Source organism: Microtus pennsylvanicus, chromosome 2, assembly GCF_037038515.1.
Source record: "Microtus pennsylvanicus isolate mMicPen1 chromosome 2, mMicPen1.hap1, whole genome shotgun sequence".
NCBI classification, from domain to species: domain Eukaryota; kingdom Metazoa; phylum Chordata; class Mammalia; order Rodentia; family Cricetidae; genus Microtus; species Microtus pennsylvanicus.
The window spans coordinates 143,097,562-143,118,973 of NC_134580.1; the positions used below are offsets into that span (position 1 = coordinate 143,097,562).

Sequence of the window (21,412 nt, forward strand, 5' to 3'; positions counted from 1 at the left end):
GCATCACCAATGGCCAGCTTCTTTTCTACCAAATTCGCATAGTGACGATTTCTCTCCCTATCACCGTGTGAACTTCACAAAGGTCAGGCCTCGGTTCCCAGTGTGGACTGCACAGAGGTGCTGCTCCGCTGATTCTTCTAGAAGGATGTGGACGGATGCTGTGCCTCATGGAGACAGGCTCTGGCTACATAACAGTGTCTCACCTGGGTACCTCAGGGCATCGGGACAGGATGGGAGCAAGTGTGGGGGAGGTCAAAGTCAGATTTGATTTTATGTAAAATCTCAACATGTTCCTCATTGTGCATTTTTGGCAGCATTTGGATTCTAAAGCTGGAAGCATTGGAGTATCTGAGACTCGATGGCTGGGTCCTCTGGTCCTTCCACCTCTGTTTGGTGTCAGAGACAGGTATCCAGTCACCTCACTTTGGTCTTGGGCCCCTTGGAGGCAGAGCTGGGATTCTGCTCTTGTCTGCTGTGACTCTGAGGGACTCTGACATGTCCCAAGTGGGGACAATCATGGGACTTAGAGACTGACAGCGGATTGATTTGAGGTCTGATGCCAAGTCTTCTTCTTCTTCTTTTTTTTTTTTTAATTTTTCGAGACAGGGTTTCTCTGTGGCTTTGGAGCCTGTCCTGGAACTAGCTCTGTAGACCAGGCTGGTCTCGAACTCACAGAGATCCGCCTGCCTCTGCCTCCCGAGTGCTGGGATTAAAGGCGTGTGCCACCATCGCCCGGCTCTGATGCCAAGTCTTCTAAAGTCTTCTAGAGTCCAGGTTTGCACACAGGGCCAATGGGGTCAGCACAGAGGCCTGGCCAGATGAGGTAAGGTCACCAGGTCACACCGGACCAATGTATCTCTCTTACATGGGTCTGACCACAGTTGCCTTGCAGTCCCAGAAGGCCCACAGACAGGGTGTCCTTGGCTAAGAGGACAAAATGCCTGGCCTCTGTTCTAGAACAGTTTGCTGGGTGTCCTAGGTGCCATGTCTCTTAGTTCGGGCCTGAGTTCTCTTTGTGATAACTGGTGGAATCTGGAGCCTCTCATCCTCAGGTAAGGTCCTGGATGGTGGCCAATCTATGCATCAGCTTACCACACCAGGGCAGAGCTGAATCTGCAAGGTAAGGCTAGAGACCCGGCCAAAGATCCTCAGCTTCTCCACACACTCCTGGCCCTGTCCTCAGTTTGAGGGTCCCCCTCCTGAACAAATGGGTATTTCTCTTCTCACTCCGACTGGAGAAGGCTCCCTCTACACCCCGCTCCGGGCATTCCTAGACGTTTCTCACAGCTATCTTTGAGGGGGAAGGGCACCCCACCACTCTGGGTGCTGCCCTGAAGCAGCTGGGCTGGGACGCCGCAGGGTCAGGGAAGGTGATGCTAACTAGGAAACCGTGCTTTGCAGGTCTGAGCAGGTGACAGAGGAGCTTTGAGGGGGGCCCTCGGGGTTTGAGTGGTGTTTCCACTCTGCCTATTTATGGACATGCTATGTGGAGATGGCTGTGTCTCCCCATGAGAAAAGGAGGTGTGTCTTGGGGGGGGTGCTCCAGGGACCCAGGCTCCAGTGTTAAAAATAAACACGGTGACAGATAGCTTTCCATTGCTATGACAAAACACCAGACGACAGCGGCTTGAAGGAGGGAAGGTTTACTTTGGTTTCTGGTTTCAGTCCATGGTCATTCGGCTCCATTGTTTCTGGCCCACTTCGAGGCACAGCAGCATCCCAATAGGGGAATGTTGGTCCAACTCTGCTGCTCCCTTCACTGTAGCCGGAAGCAGAGAGAAACCAAGAAGAAGTCATCTGGGGCGACACACCCCTGATGATCTACTTCCTCCAACCAGGCCCCACTGCCTCTAAGTTTCTATCGCTTCCACTGAAGCTGTGGATTTATCATGGGTTGAGCTGTCGGTGGGGTCAGAGCCCTCGTGACACCATTACCAGAGGTCCCACCTCTGTCTGCATGGGGAACCAAGTCTTTGACGTGTGATCTTCTGGGTGACATTTCAGATGAGATCAGGCACATTTGGGGTGGTATGGCTCTAGACAGTTGGGGACATTTCGGATCTAAGCTGTAATGGATACATTTTCCATATCTGTTCCTTTTTGCTGTTTCCCCTTTGTTTTGCTTTTCAAAAATGTCTTCTGAACACTTCTTAGGTGCTGCCGCTGGACGAGGTCCTGGAAGGCAGCAGGGAACCGCTTTAGAGTCCCTGCCAATATACACTGAGCTGGTCCTGCAGGATGTGAACCAGAGCTCAGGAGCCGAGAATGAATTTCACCTGGTAGAGATTCAGCAGACAAGGGAGAAAGCGGGGAAGCTGCAGGTTACAGGGGTCGGGTGCTCAGGAAGGAGTTAGCCAGGCAGTGTTCTGTAGGGAGGGCATTCCAGCAGATGGCTCTGCAGGTGTGAAGGCCCACAATGAGATGGGGTGAGCTAGGTGTGCCTGAAGGGAGGGTAGAGGGGCCCGTGGAATGTTCAGACTGATCGGTGTGGAGGTGTGGGAGGGGTCGGTGGGTTGTCTGGACAGGTGTGGAGGTGTGGGAGGGGCTGGTGGGCTGTCTGGACAGGTGTGGAGGTATAGGGGGGCCGGGGGACTATTCAGACAGGTGTGGAGGTGTGGGAGGGCTGGTGGGCTGTATGGACAGGTGTGGGGGTGTAGGAGAAGCTGGAGGCCGTGGCAGCAGGCAGGGATTTGAGCTGCACAGCCCACAGTCAGAATCAGTCATGTTTCAAAGTGCAATTTCTGCTGCTGAACAGAGAGAAGGCAGCTGGGATGTGGGATAAAGCAGTCAGGGAAGTTGTTGCACCGGTGAGGCTGGGGGCAAGTGTGTGTGGCCTGTGTGCACATGTGTCCTTGTGTGTGCATGTGTTCGTGTGTGCATGTATGTTTGTATATGTGGATGTGTGTGTGACATCCCCTCAATACCAGGTACCCAGCACTCAGACACAGTGAGCTGAGATGGATTCATCTAGTCTGGCACGGGGTTCCTTTTGGTGCAGAAACTATACTTCTTGAGACCATGGAGTAGCTCCCTTTGAGGGCACCGAGGAGGTTTCCTGCACACTCCCCAGACTTCCCGGGGCCACACCTGCTGGAAGCACAGCCACTGTGGGTTTAGACTGAGGCTGGAGTAGGGGGATAAAGTGCTTGGGTTTTTTTTGTTTGTAGTATTAAAATAAATCAGAGTAGGCTAAAATATCACTTCTTTTTAACCATAAAACGAAGTGATTTCACCCTTAAAGTCAGCAAGCAGAGTTGAGTGGCTTATGATGCCCCACTCCGTACTGGCACGAGGGGAGTCTGAAGAGAGGGCTGGTTCTCAAGAAGTAGAATAGGACACAGGGCAGAGGTGAGCAGGAAGAGGATGAAGGACAGGCTCAGGAGTCAGGAGCAGCAGGAGCGTGAGACCGCATTCGTGGTGGTCCCCCTAAAGGTCTGTCGGTCCTCTTTTCTCCATCCCACCAGTGTCTCACGACCCCAGAGACCCCAGCAGCATGGTCTTTGCACTTCTGGTACCCCACTGCTGGCTTCACCTAGAGACAGAGCTCCTTCCCCGAGAGCCCTAATGGAAGGATTTTCCCTCTTCAGTGGACACGCATTGAAGTCATGTGCGGCTACCTGCTGTCTGGATGTTTCTCTGGGCAGTCCCCTGTGTGTGCAGGTTTTGCTGGGCGTGTTCTTTACATCTGGAAAGGAGCCAGTCGGCTCCCGAGGGAGGGAAACAGATGCGAGACTGGGGGAGGGGGTGAGGTGCTGGCTTTAGCTAACTTCCCTTCCACTTCTGGGCTCAGAGGGAGGGCAAGGACTCTGGGTGATGTGGCACAGATCCTTCTTGTGGCGTGGCTCATTCGGGTCAGTCCCAGGCCAGGGTTGGACTTGAAGCACGAAAGTCCTTCTCCAGGCTTCAATAGTGACGGTGGTTGCATGAAGCCGTAGCTGGCAGGCAGGGCAGGGATGTCCTCTTGCCTCAGTTGTTATCCCTGGTGTCTGAAGAGGCACTTCCAAACAAGATGTCACTGTCCTGAGACATGCCACTGAGCTGCGACTTGGTTTTCATGAGGTACTGGGCCCTGCGGATCAGCACCCTTTCCTGTTCCTGCTTGAGCTCCAGGTAAGAGCGGGAGAAAGTATGGAAGATGGAGGTGACAGGGAAGGCCATGAGCAGGATCCCGCTGAGGATGCTGCTCAGAGCCACCACCTGGCCAGGTGTGCTCCTAGGTACCATGTCTCCGTAGCCCACAGTTGTCATGGTGATGACGGCCCACCAGTAGCAGGCAGGGATGCTGGTGAATTCGGGGCTGTCTGCCATCTCGTTCTCAATGACATAGAGCAGTGGGGCAAAGAGGGCAATGGCTACGCACAGGAAAAGCAGCAGAAGCCCGAACTCGCGCGTGCAGCGACGGGCCGTGAGCCCCAGCGTCTGCAGCCCCAGCGAGTGTCGAGCCAGGCGCATCACGTAGAGGATGCGCAGTGCCCGCAGTACGCGCAGCACCAGCCCAACCTTGTCCAGGTAGCTGTTCCCGGTGCTTGGCTTGCGGCGGCTGGAGGCAGCGCCATCCACCAGCAGCGTGACATAGTATGGCAGGATGGCCACCAGGTCGATGAGGGTCAGTGGACTCCGCAGGAAGGTGAACTTGCTGGGTGCTTGGATGAACCGCAACAGGAACTCAAGGGAGAACCAGCCTACGCACACCGACTCCACGATGAAGACGTTATGACACATCTGGGAACACTGGCCCTGGGGAGACACAGGGCAGGGGTCACACCAGCAAGCCAGCAGGGAAGGAAGCTCTGGCCTGGATTGGACACCCTCTCCTGCCTCCCCATGCCACCAGGCCCTGGGACATGGCTCTAGCTGTCAATCTTGATCTCCAGACAAATTCCTCTGCAGCTGCTACCCCGGTTCCTGTTTTCTGGGCCTTTCTCTTTCCTCAGTTTAGGTAATCCCACCCGCCCAGTGGCTGGTGCTTCCTGATTTTGTATGAGTTTCCTTCTTCCTCCTCTTCCTCCTCCTCCTCCTCCTCCTCCTCCTCCTCCTCCTCCTCCTCCTCCTCCTCTCCCTTTTCTTCCTCCTTCCCTCCCCCTCTTCTTCCCTCCCTCTCTCCCTCCTTTTTTCCTTCTCACCCTTTCTCCCTTCTTCTCTCCTCCTCCTCCTCCTTCTTCTTTTCGAGACAGGGATTTTCTGTATAGCAGCCATGGCTGTCCTGTCATCTGCTTTGTAGACCATGCTGGCTTTGAATTCACAGAGCTCCACCTGCCTCTGCCTCCCAGTGCTGGGATTAAAGGCGTGTGCCACCACTGCCCTGCCCTTCCTTCTTTCTTTTTGTTAGTCTTTCTTTCTACTTCGGAATATTGATACAGGACACAGATGCTGCAGTCCATGAAACTCAGGCAGCCTAACCTGCCCCCCCCCCAGCATTCTTGTAGCACACAGCCTCCCAGAGGTTGGAGACCTAGAAAGCTACAGATGATCCAGCTGGCGACTTTCTGAAGGGTCTCTATCATGGCCAGGTTCTCACAGAACCTTTGTAGTCTGTCTTTCTGCAAATGCACCCCAGCCTGGGAATGTGATCTGACCCCAGGGACTCTGTTGTCTCCAGTCTCTGGGGGTGAGAATCCCTTCTGCTCCAGGAAGCCTTCCTGGAGTACCTGAGTAGCCCCAGGTATGTATAGGAGGCCTCTCACACAGCCCCCTTGTGGTGCTATTTTATTTGTATTTTAATAAATGAAGCATGCCTGAAGATCAGAGTGCAAAGCCACTAGAGAACAAGGAGTGGTGGCACACCCCTTTAATCCCAGGACACGGGAGACAGGGGTAAATGGATCTCTGTGAGTTCAAGGCTACCCTGGGCTACACAAGATCGATCCAGAAAAAGATCCAATTTATCGCCCAAATGCCTATACAATGTGTACCTTGTTCCTTCATGTGTGGGGCAGGAGTCACAGCTCAAAGGCCCAGGGGGTCTTACAGGTAAGGAGACTCACTAGGGGACCACTCCCGTGTACCCAGCTCTCACCAAAGACATTTCTCTCTCATCTAGCGCACATTTTTATATGGAGAACATTGTACTTCTGAAGATTTCAACCAAGTCCAGTTTGGGGAGGTGCAGTGTAGGGCAGTCATGGACTTCTGTGGGGTTATCCTGGGTCCTCAGCTGGGGGTTCCATGAACGCAGACTTAGCAAACTGCTCTACTTGCCCTAATGTGCTCATCTGCTGTGGGTGTGAGAATTCGTCCCCTGCAAGGTCACAGGAAGACCTGCGGGAAGGTAAGATGGAGGCAGAGGGCAGAGACCCACCCTCCCCCTGGCTCCCATGGCTTTTAGGAGCATGTAGCCCGTGTCAGGTTGGGAGTCAATGTCTTATTTGCAGCTTCTTACTGTGCACAGAGACATGCTAACCCAGTGGGAACATGCACATATACACAGACCTACGGATAAAAATTGTTTACATGGCTAAGGAAAAGTGCTTGGGATATTACTATAGAAGGGAGAGAGGGAGGGGGAAGAGGGGATTTAGGTCAGCTCAGAGGTGGGCATATGGGGGCCTTGCTCGCTCACTCCCTCACTCACGCAATCTGCAGAAGAGGCTGAGGGTCTCCTCTTTGCTGGGTTTGGTTCTAGATCTCGCAGGATGGGAGAGTAGGGGACATAGGACACTGATTCCCTTTGTCACAATTGCTGACTCGAGGAGGGAGGCAGAGGAGACAGAAGCAAACGCAGCCACACATTATGATGCCAGGCACCACTGAGGCTCTTCAATCAGCACAGTGAGGGAAGGCAGCCCAGGGAAGTCACAGAATGTCTTACCTGCTCTTCCTCCTCCCGCAGGCTGGGCAGGGTGCTCACAGACAGGTTGACAGCGGTGACGGTGACGAACAGAACAGACAGGCAGGCAAACACCTTGCCAGGCAGCCCTGAGTGTGGCCTCTCCACCATGTCCCGCAGCTTCCTCATACAGCGGCCCAGGCGGCCCTCACCGGTGGATGGCCCCTCAGTGTCTTGGTCCTCGCTGTCCAGCGGCTCGTCCTCGTCCTCCCTCTCCATCATCTCCGCAAACTCCTCTATTTTCTGCAGGTATCGGCGCTTGCAGCAGCCATCCAGGTGGTCCTCGGCGATGCCCCAGTACAGCAGCTCCTCCTGGAAGGACAGGGCGCACATCTCCCGCAGCAGCCGCAGCTTGCCAGCCCGCAGAAAGGTGAGGATGGTGCCGAAGGCCCCGGGGTTGCGGTCAAAGAAGAACTCGTTGCAGGTCACGTCGTAATCATCGCACACGCTCAGGATGTCGTCGAAGTTGGTGCAGGCTTTGAGCTGGCCCAGCCGTGTCAGTGGGAACTCATCCAGCGTGGTCCAAGGTAGGGAGTACTTGATGCCACCCACGTTGATGATGATCTGTCGCCTGCGGTCCCCGAATGAGCTGCCCTGATGCAGATCATCCTGGGGTCGCAACCGCTGGGCCCTGCGGTAGAAGACGCCCTTGATGGCCTGGCGCTGAGGGAAAAAGGCAGGGTGGAAGGAGGTGTCTGAGGCGCAGCTCAGGGCACTGTAGTCATAGTCTGAGTTATCTCCCGGTAACAGGGTCATTTTGGGGCTTTACATCCCTCTTGAGCCTGGGGAGGGAAAGAGAGACCTTTGGTGAACTTCGAGTTTTAGTTGAGTCCCTCACTGTATTCTAAAGACACTTCCAGCGCTGGAGAGATGGCTCAGAGGTTAAGAGCACTAGCTGTTCTGTCAGAGGTCCTGAGTTTAATTCCCAGCACCCATATGATGGCTCACATCCATCCATAATGAGACCTGGTACCCTCTTCTGGCCTACAGGCATACATGCAGACAGAATATTGTATACATAATAAATAAATAAATCTTAAAAAAAATAAAGACACTTCCTTGGTCTGGGTCTCAAAGGTCACAGGTTTGAAACCCTTGACTTTTTTTTTTAAAAGAATATGTAAATATGTATTTTTAATTTTATTTAAAAAAACACTACTGTGGAGGTTTTTTTTGTTGTTGTTGTTGTTTCCTTCTTTTTTTGAGACAGGGTTTCTCTGTGTAACTCTGGCTGTCCTGGAGTTTGCTCTGTAGATCAGGGTGGCCTTGAACTCACAAAGTTCCATCTGCCTCTGCCTTCTGAGTGCTGGGACTAAAGGTGTGTGCCACCACTGCTTGGCTGCTACTGTGGGCTTTAAATATTTTTATTTATATGTATGTGTCTGTGCCTACTTGTCTATATGAATCACATGTGTGCAGTACCTAAGGAGGCCAGAAGAGGGTGGTAGCTTCCTTAGAAATGGAGTTAGAGGTGGCCGCAAATTGTTTTGTGAGTGTTGAGAATTGAATCTTGGCCCTCTGCAAGAGAAACCAGTGCTCTTAATCACTGAGCTACCTCTCTAGCCCCCATGTATATTATATATAATATACTTATATATCAAAAAAACTTATTGTTGTGTGTGGTGGCGGGTGTGTATGTGTGTTTGTGTGCTGTGTGAATGTATGTGTAAGCCAGAGGACAGCTTGGTAGAGTTGGTTCTCTCCATCCACTTTCATATGGGCTCTGGGGAGGGAACTCCGTCACCAGACTTGATCCACAAGCCTTTACCTGCTGAGTCATTTCTCCAGCCTGAGTTTCTAACTTCTTGGTGTTGGGAATTGGAGACAGGGGCTCTGAGGTCACTGGGGTCCATGAGGATCAGAGTGGTCCTGAGCCCAGGTGCATGCTGGGTAGGCAACTCTGCCAGCATAGCATGCATCCCTAGCCCAGCTAACATTGAACAGATTGGCCCAGCTGAGGACAGTTGGGCAGGGGCCAGTGGCTCTCAGGTGGAGCTAACTTCATCCTACTGGGACATGTGGCAATGTCTGAGGTAGCTTTGGCTGGTGTGTCTGGGAGTTCTAGCTTCCAGCAGAGGGGCCAGTGAGGCAGCTAACTCAACGGCCTACAGTGTCCATGCCAGCCCTGCCAGCTATCTGGGCTGAGAATATCCTTTGTGCTGGGTAGAGAAGTCCTGGGATCGGGGTGACAGATTTTGCAGCCAGACAGCCAGGTAAGTGACTTACCTGTGAAATGAATTTAATCTGTGACCCACCCAGGGGATCAGGAAGGGCTAAGTGCCCGGCAAGGGCCAGGGGCTCAGTGTTTATCTCAACACCTTGTATGGCTTCCACAAACAGCCAGCAGGCACATGAGAGGCAATGGACAAAGAATGTCTGATTACCAAAACAGGGCCTGGTTTGCTTGTCTGCTGGCAAATGTCACCTTCAGGACCCCAGAAGAGGACAGGACAGAGCCAACACTGGCTTCTCCAGGAAGCCTTTGGTACTTCAGAATAAATCTGACCCAGTTTGTTTAAATTAGTGTGTGTGTGTGTGTGTGTGTGTGAGCACGTGCACGTGAGTGTGTGCACATGTCCTCATGTGCATGCATGCTAAGGCCAGAGAAGGACATCAGGTGTCCCCCTCCCTGGCTCCCTACCCTGTTGCCCGGAGGAAGGATCTTTCAGTGAACCAGAAGCTTGCTGGCTGCTTCAGCTCAGCTGTCTGGCCAGCGAACACCTGTGATCTGCTTTTCTCCATCCCCCAGCGCTTGGGCTGCAGGCACATTCCTCTGTGCCTGGCTTTTTACAGGGGAGGTGGGATTTGAACTTGGGTCCTCATGCATAGTCATGTTTTTCTTTTTAAAATACATTTTGTGTGAGTGTGTGCATGCGCACGCAAGTGTGGATGGTGCATGTATGCATGCACACATGTACAGATACATATACCATAATGTGAAGGTATGTATATATATTGTGGAGATCAGAGGTCAGCCTTGGGTGTCATTTCTCAGGAGCCATCCACCTTTTTTTTCCTTTTTGGAGATGGGTTCTCACTGGGATGGGAGATGTATTTGCTGTTTCTAAGTCAGGCTAGCTGGCCAGCCCGGGGGTCCGGCTGCCTCCATCCTCCTGTGCTGGAATCACAATCACATGTCACCATGTCTGGTTTATTACTCAGTGCTGGGGACTGAACTTGGATCCTCACGCTAGAGTGGCAAGTGCTTTACTCACTGAGCCATCTTCTTAGCCCCACCGAGTATCCAGTTTTATCATTATCTGCAAGCAAGCTTGTACCCTTCTGGTGCCGTCTGCTGGGGGGGGTGTACCATGCCTGACTCATCCCTGGACCCCACCCCCCCAGCGGTATAAAGGATCCCAGACCCATTCGCTAGAGGAGAGCGTTTACTGTGTGGATAAGTGTTGGGAGCTGTGAATCCCAGATCCTGAATTTCTTGTAAACAACTTGTTTTCCTCTGCTCTGAGACAGCCTGCAGCTGCTCTGAGCATGAGACCCTCAGGAGTTCCTGATGGCAGGGGAGTGATTTCTGGTGGGTTTGGCTGGGGCATGGCTATCCCTATATAAGCTGCTCCTGGACACAATAAAGGGGGCATTCCTGTTTCAAGGATGACCTGTGTCTCTGTATGTCTTTGTGTGTTTCAATCTCTAGCCTTTTGCCAGGTTCAGGAGCTGAATGGTAGTGCAAAGAGCGCAGACGGGCGTGGTGTGCTACAGATAAGGCAACAGCATGCGCCAGTTTTAGGAAACACAGGTCAGAACAGCAGCAATTACGAACTTCTTCTTCCCAGCTTCAGAGTGAAGGGTCTGCACCTAGGGAATGAGACGGCTTACCGTCTCCAGCTCGGCTCATGAATACTTCTGAGAATCGAGAAACTTCATGTACTGTGTATTCATGGCCTGAATCCCTTTCGGGCTGGCTCTAGTCTCCTGCAGCCCCAGCCGCTCCCCACAGTCCTTATGCCTGCTCTACTCTGCTCCCGTTTCCTTCCTGCAATAGAGGCATTTGAGACCTGGGGCCACCCAAAATGCCTTTTTAGAACTAAACACATAGGAAAGAAGCAAAGATTTCATATTTTGCCCCCTCCCAATCTCACTACATAGCCCAGGTTGGCCCCTCTCCCAATCTCACTACATAGCCTAGAGTATCCTCAGAATTGTGATCCTCCTGCCTCAGTCTCAGAAGTGCTGGAATTATAGGTCTCCACTATAATGTTTAGGGAACACTTGGCTTAGTGCATGTCTGTAATCCCAGCACCTGGGGGGTTGAGGCAGGAGGATTACTGAGTTGAATGCCAGAATGGGCTATGTAGTGAAATAGTATTTTTTTTAACATTTATTGAACATAAATGGGTGTCTTGTCTGCATATATGTCTACACTGCAAGTGTGTAGTGCCCACGAAGGAGTTGGAATAATGAACTGTCTGTGAGCCACCATCTGGGTGCTAGAGATTAAAACTGGGTTCCCTGGAAGACCAGCCAGTGCTCTTAAGAGCTGAACCATCTCTCTAGCCCTAGAGACAAGTTTTGTTTTGTTGTTGATGATTTTCAAGACAGGTTTCTCTGTGTAGCCCTAGCTGTCCTGAGATTTGCTTTAAAGACCAGACCGGTTCTGAATTAAAAAAAAAATATGCCCGCCTCTGCTTCCTGAGTACTGGGATTAAATGCGTGTACCATCACTTGCGGCATATATATATTTTACATGTTTGAGTGTATTGCCTGCATGCATGCACATGAGTGCTTGGTATCGGCAGAGGTGTGAGATCCCCTAGAACTGGAGTTACAGATGGTTGTGAATTGCCATGTGGATACTGGGAATTGAACCCAGGCTCTCTGAAAGAGCAGCCAGTACTTCTAACTGCTGAGCCACTTCTCCAGTCCACAGAGACACTGTCTTAACAAACAAAAGCAAACAGCTCAGAATGTTGCTCAGTTGGTAGAGAGCCTGCCTAGCATGAAGGAAGCCCAGGGTTAGCCTAGCACTGAAGAAACTGGCATGTTGGCGTACCCGATAACCTGGCACTTGGGAGGTGGAGGAAGGATAGTTGTGTGTTTAAGACTGTTCTTTGCTGGGCAGTAGTGGCGCACGCCTTTAATCCCAGCACTTGGGAGGCAGAGGCAGGTGGATCTCTGGGAGTTCGAGGCCAGCCTGGTCTACAAGAGCTAGTTCCGGTACAGGCACCAAAGCTACAGAGAAACCCTGTCTCGAAAAACCAAAAAAGAAAAGACTGTTCTTCGCTAATATGAACTGAAGTTCCTAAAAGGAGAGGAAAAAAAAGACAGAGAGACAGAAACAGAGGGGCAGGGGAGGCTTACCTGTGCTAAATATTCTATGAGGCGAAATGACTGAACTTGGAAGATGATGGATCGTTAAAATGTTGCAGACCAGAACCAAATGATCTTGGGTTATTTTTAGTCCCTTTGAAAGCCATTCATTACCCACAACTGTGTCTGATCTAATCTCCTTGTGACTGTCGAGCCCTTAGAATAGCTTTCTACCAGACCACTAGGTTTGTTGTGACCCACCTACCTGTGGCTCCCACTGCTGTGCTCAGCAAATACTCTGATTTATCATTGGTAAATCATTTGGCAATAACTTGGCAAATCATTTGGTAAAAATTATCATAGGTAAATATTTGATTTCTCTGTCCTGTAACTAATAAGATCTCATCCAACCGTTTCCATAGTGGAACATGCTATTTAGGGAAACATCAATCTGTTATCCTGGGCTGTGACCACTAAGATATTGGCTTCAGAACAAACTGTCTCTTCTTCCTTTTGGAGACAAGAGCAGTGTTTTTGTTTGTTTGTTTGTTATTTTTCAAGACAGGGTTTCTCTGTGTAACCCCGGCTGTCCTGGAACATACTCTGTAGACCAGGCCGGCCTCAAACTCACATAGATCTGTCTGCCTCTACCTCCTGAGTGCTGGGATTTAAGGCATGTGTGTACCACCACTGCTCAGAAGGAGCAGTGTTTTTGCACTACTACATAGCAAAATAGTCCTAGCTATAGGAGGACCAAATCAAACCATCGCTCCTTCCAGTCCCTGAAGGAAGCAAGCGGTGCTGGTGGAGGTGATCATTTCCAATATCGGAGAATTCCATGGGAACAGGATGCTTAGGGAGCTCCCTCCCCTGCAAGGGTGCACAGCAGGAACCCAAGCAGGGAGAGTGCTCACTTCAAGGTGCCTTGTTTCTGGGAGTTTCTTCTCAGGGCCTTAGCCCCACCCCACTCCCTCATCTTTGGGGAAGGCTGTAGCTTCACAGACGGGGTTTTGGGAAACTAGGCTACACCTGTTTGAAGGCAAATGCCTGCCTTTTAGAGCGGCTGGGAGCTTTTCAGTTTTCCTAAATTGGAACCCATGTCCTCGGGCTAAGCCTGCTGGGATCCCTCAGAGGCGTGGGAACAATCCCTTTTAAGTTTCAACAGTGCCATGATTCTCAGCTCTGCCACTTTATCGTGCCACCAAGAGGAAAGCCGTGTTCTACTTGGCTAGAACAGCCTGGAAGCAGAGGAGCTTCCTCCGAGGCGCATTCACGAGCCCTCTTCTCTCGAGGAGTGCCACTTGCGCTCCCCCTTTCTCTTGGGCAGAGGCTCCCCATTAGCATCTCCTGGGGTCCCCTGCTCACAATGGGATTCTCACATGGAGTTGTCCCAAGAGGCTATTTGGACCAGAGTGGCCCGTGAGCGCTGGAGATACAGTCTCCTCCAAGTCAAAGCACTGAGCAGCTGAAGGAGGAATTGAGAACACTTCTCCCAGGCTGCGGTTCTACAGATATCTAATCTGATGGGCACAGGAGGATAGCTGGCATTTCTAGACTTCAGAGTTAAGCGCATTCCTCAAACAGGCCCACAGCCAGCTTCCTGCGCACGAATGTTGCTTTCTCCAGCCCAATCCCTCCCAAGGGTCAGGTCTCTCCTTTCACTGAGTCAGTTAGGCTGCCCGCAAGGATTGTGTGTGTGTGTGTGTGTGTGTGTGTGTGTGTGTGTGTGTGTGTGTGTGTGTATGACTTGCTTCTGCGGGCTATGGAGGCTCATGAGAGACTGCTGGCTGGAAAAAGGGCTGCGAAGGAGCCATGCATTCCTTCTTGAACATTCCCGTATATTAGATGCTATGCTGTGTCCTTGGATACATCAGAGAGTAACCTAGATCCTGCCTCTGTCCTCATTCAGCTGATAGTTCCCAGAGGGAGACGGTTCCCACATGTGTGCACCAGTGACTTCAGGATACAGTGACTGACGTGTTGAGTGGGAACCGGGTGATGGTGGGGGGTCTGGTGACATTGTCTGGAGGAGTGGGGGGTTCTCAGAGGATGGGACACAGGGCAGGGCCTTGTGCAGGTGAAGCAGTCAATCTTACCATTCCTGGGGTTGGTTACTCTGGGTGGAGGGAACAGCCAGGGTTGGATGGTCAAGAGTGAAGGGCAGGTCGAGAAGTTGGGCAGAGAAGGGGCAGGGAGGCGGGAGATGCATTTGGAGGTCAGCAGGTTCAGGTATAGAGGCTGTGTGCATTGCAGAGAACAGCTTAAGTTTATCCTATGTGAGGCGGGGCTTTGTGGGTAGGGTCTGGGGTGGACTTGGTGGCAAGAGACTACAATGGGAAGAGCAAGGTTAGCAAAAGTGGAGGGGACTGGCATGGCTTCCGTGGGCTTGGAGGCAGAGTAGGCAGAACTTCCTGAGGGGTGGGGCCCCAGGGAAGGGACTAGAGAGGAGGGTGATCACAGAGATGACATTTACAGAGGCGACCAGTAGGTGGCGCCGAGACAGGCGTGAATGACAACAGGCAGGGAAGGTGGACAGGGCAGGATATGACTTAAGCGTAGGAGACAGCAGAATGCAGTATCTCACAGGCAGGTGTCAGTGCGCCAATGCAGACCTGACCAGTGTGTGCTCTGACAAGTGTGTGCTCTGACCTGGGTACAGTACCCAGAGCCCGGCCCCCTATTATCAGACCCCAGAGGTCAGTGCAGACGGACGTCACAGGAGTCATACATCGGGAAGATGAGAGTCACCCCAGGCACACACATCCAATTCCTGTACCTGGTGAGCACTCCACAGCCAGGAGTGCCTGAGGCTGCAGATGGGAAAGGCCGCTAAGGGTGCTAACCTGTAGGCTACCAGTGTCTTTGGGGACAGAGGGGGAGTTGGGAGCCGTGAGTGCAGGCTGCCACCAGAGGCGAAAACATGCAAGTCAAGTATTATCTGAACGACCAGAAAGGGACACGGTCTTGCCAGCCCCTAGTTTTAGTCATCTGATCCCCCTTTAAACACATGGTTTCAACAGTCAGAAGGCTATATCAGTGTGGATTATCTCAAACCATTCAGTTCGAGGCATTACGAATATAAAATAGCCAGGCGTTATGGAGTACGCCTTTAATCCCAGCATTCAGCGGTCAGAGGCAGACAGATCTCTGTGAATGTAAGGCTAGCGTAGTGAGTTCTAGGTCAGCCAGGACTATGTAGTAAGACCTCGTCAAAGAACAAGAGAGAAAGAGGAGAGGGAGAAGGAGAGGGCGGAGGAGGGGGAGGAGGAGTGGGAGAAGGTAATAAATACAGGAGATGTGACTGAGTCTGGGCTGGGCCTCCCTCTCGAGGGGCTAATCAGATGATTTGCTTACTCGGGGTTGGGGTGAGAGCAGAGGGGCATGCGTTAGTTTGGAAACAGGCTGGTTGCTCTATGACCTCGGGCTTCTGCATCTATAAGATGGAGATACGAACAGTTCCTGCTCACTTGAATTACGGTGAAGCCATGACATGAGTGATGTGGTTGGCCAGTGCCTGGTCACCTGCCGTTTCAGCCTTAGCTCTGAGAAGTGTCTGTCACCCACCTTTGCCCACAAGTCAAGGGCGTCTCCCCTGAACCGACCTGCCAGGATCTGAATTCGGCACCGTCTGACTCCATAGCCCAGGGTTGGAGGGAGAGGCGTCTGGCCAGCCTTCAGGGGAGGCCGGCCATCCTGCACTGCTAAGGACACTAAGGAATGCTGCTCCCCTGTGGCTCGAGAACCCTGCTCTGGCATCCGTCCGTTTCCCAGTTCTGGGGCCACAGAGGTGAAGGGAGACACTGACAACAAATTATCCACCTTGGAATCTTTGATTGGGGGGTCTGCTTCATAGAAATCTGACCTTGGGGATGAACAAGACACAAGAATGTCATCCCTTTACTTGTGGCACTGGGAAGTTTCCAGGGTCCATCGGGAAGAGACCGGTTTGGTGAGTCTTGGTGGAGGAGGACAGAAGAGGCAATGTCTGTGGTCTGGGCAGGATCGGAGGCACAGCTGGGTCTTTAAAACGTAAGCCGAGCGTGAGAAAAACAGCAGAAGTTTGCAGCATCGGGCTATTTATGTGCATGAACACATTACGTCGACTAGGACTCAAACACAGAAGGATCTGTGTGTTACATGGTGGTGCCTGCAGGGAGAGGGAAGGAGACAGAGCCTGGGGCTTGGAAGGGAGGAGAAATAGAGAATAGGAGATGACCCAGTACTGGTCAAGGAGGAAGCATGCTCAGAGGAGAGCAGGTGGGTCCCACGACAGCCAAAAAGCACAAGCCGCATAAAGCTCCCAGCTCAGGAATGGTCTTGGGTGCTCCACAGGGACAACAGAACATGGTGTCCCTCCGAGATTCCCTCGGCCCTGGAACCAGCCTGTCTGGCTGCCTGAGCAACAGCCATCATGTTAAAGTTCCAGAGAGAAGCAGGAGGGAAGGCTCCATACGTGCAGGGCTGCAAGAAGCCTCCTGCCCAACTGCTCAGTTCCCTGCACCTAAGGCTTCACCGCAGAAGTGGAGACTGCCCTTCCCCTTTCTGTCTGTCAGTCACCTCCCTTCAGGTTGCCTCCAACCTGCCTCCAGGAGTCCGAAGACCCACAGCAAGCCTGAGGCTGTTTCTTGTCCTTCCTCCTGGAAGAAAAATAGCACTCTGGGAGCAGTGAGCTGACCGAGGGCCAGCAAGTGTTTCCAAAGATAAACATTAATTCAGAGGGAGGATTCTAAGTAGCACTGGGCCCACCATGGGCTCAGGGCATAAGCTCAAGGGGTGGGGCCTGGATCTGGGGAGGGAGTAGTGGCAGTGAACAAAATGGCTGAGGATGGTCACTGCTCTGTGAAGGAGCCAGCACTCAAGCCAGAGCCACCTCCTGGCCCTTAGAATGAGAGCAATAGCGTCGTCATGCAGAGTGGCTCTGAGGGCCGGTGAGTGGAGGTTTCTGTAGCCTTCACCTGAGCTCCCATCCTACGGTCATCTCACGAAAGGGCTCCATAAACTGCTGTGTGTTGATTCTGATCCCTAAGATCCCTCCTGGGGCCATTCCAGAAGCTGCTGGTCTATCATTTGCGCTCATCCCTTCTGAGGAACTCTTGGCAGTTTTTTTAAAAGGTAGGTGCAGAGTGCTAAACCTCACCTGTCCCTAAACGGTGACACACTAGACTTCCCTCCACGGCACACTCACTAGGCACCAAGGTGTGATGCTGGGGCCCTAACTTCAGGCGCTTGCATTCTGTCCTAAAAGGCAAGATGGGGGAACTGAGGCTCAGTGAAGTAAGCACACATGACTGGCAGTGAGGGACAGCAATGGTTGGTGGGGCTATAGCCCAGGCACCTTGGATACCTGCATCCTTATGGGGACCGGGATGAATGTCATTTCCACCCGCTGCCGGAGGCCAGGGACTGGACCTCACCTCTGTTTCTACAGGGCAAGCTGTAGAAGGAAGGGTCTGGGGGTTAGGGAGGAGCAGGTGACTGGAGGCTGAGAATGGCAATCATCTTAGCATTTACACTGGTTCAGGGCAGAGGACCAACAGAGTCCCTGTTTTTATTGAGTTCTGGGTCACCACTGTGGCCTCCAGAGATGTGACCATGACGGCAGGGGTTACAGTGAGGCTGGGTTATTAGCGAGGAATGTAGGAGACCTCTAGGAGCTGGAGAAGGTACAGGGGAGTGTATTCTCCCCGGAAGACGCATTACTTTTACTCAGAGAGACACACTTTTTTAACTTTCCCCAAACTCTCTGCTGTTCAGCGTTAACATATGAAAGTAGAAGCCTAACACAGACCCCTGGGCAAACTTCTAGAAGTTAGGGTATTTGTTTAAGCTCCTGGTGTCTTGGCTTCTGGACTGTGAGTGGGGACTTGAGGCGCTGTTCCATCTCTTCCCTGGCTCTCCCGTGAGCCTCATCTGTCAGGATTAGGGCTCCTGGCTGGGCTGACTCAGGGGCTGGTCATGCTGCCTTTACCCCCAATTAAACCATTAATTATAATAGATCCAGCTATTAGCCTGCCCTGGGCCTTGCACGCTGCCCCCCTCCCCTCAGCAATGCTGAGTGTCTTTGACACTTGCCATCCATCCTTTGTCCCCGCAGACCTCAGCTTTGCATCTTGGGGGTGGGGGAGGTGTTCAAAGTCCCTGGGGGATTACCAGGATGGGAGGTGGGTTCCTTTCTTCATTCCTCACCTGAACCACAAGGCAAAGCTGGTTTCCCCAGAATCAAGCGGGCAGACTGTCTGTTTAGCCACCTGGCTCTGCTCCTGGTGCACACCTGTTTTCTCCCAGGAGCTTTATAGAACTGGGGCTAGGACACCTTTTCCGTTAGCCTCTTCGTGTGTGTGTCCAAAGGGACAATCTTGGCTGTTGTTTCTATCACTGTCCACTTGTCTTTGAGTCAAGGCCTCTCTCTGGGCTGGCAGACAACTGAGCCTCGGAGACCATCTGTTATGGGTCCCTGCCTCCTCAGCCCGGGAACCTAAGCCCATTTTGTCTCTGTTCTTGATTCTGCTTCTGGAGATCAAATTCAGGTCCTCTGCCCTTACCTACCGACCTAGCCATCTTTTATCTTTGTTTCTTTGTGGTTAGAAATCAGGAAACATGGGCTAAAACAGAGGAGTGATGGGACCTGGGGAAGAGCCAGACAGGAAGCTGCTCGCAGGGCTCAGTAGAGGGGAGAGCGTGTTGTGTCTGTCCTCTGGGGCAGGCGCAGGCCTGAGACGGGAGGAACTTTAGGCGTAGTTCAGATCCTGTGGAAGAGTTACATGCTGACCCTGCTCCTTAAGGACAGTCTGCCAGGTAAACAGACCAGGGCTTCCCACAGCCTCCTTCATCCCTGTCTGTTTTTTTTTTTTATTAATTCTATTTAAGTCATATTATCATCCATCCGCCATTTCTTCGAGGGGGTGTGTGGGGGAAAGGGGTTCCTTTCTGAGTTTAGGCAACCAACCTAGAGTGGATTCTTGGAGAAGGGCAGTCCCTCTGAGCCCCTGGTGGTCAGGAAACACCTCCTCTTTATGTCCCCTGGGGCAGGTGGCTCACCTCTTGCCAGAGTCCAGCAGCTTAGCCAGTACAGAGAACTCAATGTGGTTCCCGGGTCTACCTCATCAGGCTGCAGGCCACTCACAGCCTGGGTCCTCCATCTCTGGGCAAAGGCTCAGGGTGTCTTGTTTTCGGTGTGCGGGTCCTCTGTGGGTTTGGATTGTGTCCCACGGCAGACATTTTTCCACTGGAATGAGTTGGCTCAGAGCTGGGCTGGTAAGAGCAATCCCCTGGGGCTATGCCTCTACGCCTGGCTTGGCTTCCCTCCCCCTCCACCCAGCAGGTGCCTTGGCGAAGCCACAAAAGCTTAAAGACCCACAGGTAGAAGCACCACCCCGTGCTCACCCCACTGCCTTAATCTCCAGGGGCACCCCTTAACCTGGAGGTGTATTTACTGGTGAGACACCCTACAGTGATTCATAGAGTGTGGTCACAGGTGTGTGTGTGTGGTGGGGGTGTCAAACAGACCCCAGTGAATAGAAACCCAGATTTACAGAGACACTTTCTCCCTTCTCCAGCGAATCAGACCAGTCCCTGCCCCCACCTCTCACCTTCCGCTGCACTTAGCTCAGGTGTCACCGAAGGGGGTGAATATGCCTTTGCCTCCCACCTATCATCCACTTGGGGAACTCTGGTGCCTGGCATCCTTTAAGTACATCCGAATTGCAAGTGGTTAAGAAAATGTGTTGAACGGATGGCTTAGCTCATGAACCCCATCATTAGGAAGCTGTGTTCACCTAACATTAGATAAATCTTCTTGGCCTTCATCACTGCCCCCCCCCAGAGCTTTGAAAAGCCCAGTTCTCCCTTTCCAGGACCCCCCCCCCCCGCCCCGCGCCATTAAGAACGAAAGCATTATGCACCAACCGTGCATCTATACACATGGCTGCTGCTGCTGGCCACCCTGGCAGGCTGTGAACTTCCAAGGCAGGGCCTGAGTCTCAACCTCTACCTAAACCCCGGGAGGGCTGCCCCTATCTTGTCCCGTCTCCATCTTGGTCATTGTTCAAGACAGGCTTGCTGAAATAAACATGAATGAATGAACACCCCGTACTTGCTATAGTGAGCTGCCCACAGTAGGTGCCCAACCAATTTTCGTACAACTCAGGGAATGAGCGCATTTGTCTCTTTTCTGTTCACACCCAAAAGCAAAGCTGGGCCACTTAGGCACGGGTACCCTGAGGCTAAGGAGACCCCTAACTTCCCTACTAGATGCTGAGGCCCACGACCGTTAAGTTGTCCCCAGGGCCTTGCCATGGAACAAGGACGGACCAAGTAGGCAGTCCATAAACCCTCGCTGAGTTCATAATTAATGAATGACTTAATGAGGCCCACTGGTGGGGGTGCTGCATCCCGTGCCTGCAGACAGTGAACCAGCAAGTGAAAGACGACCCTGCATCCGAACTCCTCCCGGGGGACCCCAAGAACCCGGCATGCAAAGTCAGGATGCTCTCCGGTGCCCCGCCAGAGAGCGCGCTTTGCGTCCCGGGGACCCCTCGAGAGGATCCGGGGCTGGACCAAACCGCGGCCGCGTGGGCGCATCCCTCACCGCCCGGCGGCCTCTCCCGGGATCCTAGGCATCCGCAGAAGACACCCGGGCCGCGGCAACGTGCAGAGAGCCCGGAGTGCCGCTTGCAGGAACAGGATCCCGCCAGAGAGCAGCCCGCGAAGTTCCCACCTTAAGTTCCGTCGCGGCGTCCCCGCCTTGGAGCTGGCCCGGCCGTAGCTCGGTCCCCCAGTGCAGCAATGCCGGGATGAGGATGCGAGAGGGGGGCAGCAGACGGCGCGTAGCGCCCGCTTGGTTTCCCGGGGCTGCTGGCAAACTTTAGCCCTGGGGCCGCTAGACTGCACAATCGGACCCCAGGCTGTCCCGCCTCTGCCTCCTGGTGTCCGCTGGGTTGCTAGTGCGCCGGCAACGCGGCAAAGCAGCCGCTGAGGGAGGTGGAGGGGCAGGAGGCGGGACGGAGGGAGGGGACTGTGCACGGGGCGGAGAGAGGGGCGGGCGGCGAGGGGGTGGGGATGAAGCCACCGCGGGACCCCTCCGGCGTGGAGGTGCTACGCTCTTTGGTCGGGCCTGGAGCCCTCTTGGGTGCCGGGTCCTGGTGGAACACAGCGTCGCCCTCTCTTCATCCTGGTCTCCCCCTTCTCCTGCGCCCCTCAGGCCCTTGCCTGCCCGTGGTGGCCTTTATGTCCCAGCGCTCCTCCTCCCGAGGCTCCTGGCCCGTGGGGCAGTAACCTCTCCAGTCGCGCATTTTCACGGTGATCGTGGGACGTTCGCGCCTC

At 53.0% G+C, this 21,412-nt stretch overlaps 1 protein-coding gene across 1 annotated transcript; it reads right to left on the bottom strand.

Moving 5' to 3' along the window:
- Window positions 1-1,627: 1,627 nt before the first annotated feature.
- On the bottom strand, window positions 1,628-21,087 carry Kcng1 (potassium voltage-gated channel modifier subfamily G member 1). Its single transcript, XM_075963157.1, has 3 exons — window positions 20,808-21,087; window positions 6,809-7,608; window positions 1,628-4,737 (listed from the first exon to the last, which is right to left on the bottom strand). The coding sequence occupies exons 2-3, from the start codon at window positions 7,580-7,582 to the stop codon at window positions 3,967-3,969; spliced, it is 1,545 nt and encodes a 514-aa protein (XP_075819272.1). The 5' UTR covers window positions 7,583-7,608; window positions 20,808-21,087; the 3' UTR covers window positions 1,628-3,966.
- Between the last annotated feature and the right edge of the window lie 325 nt (window positions 21,088-21,412).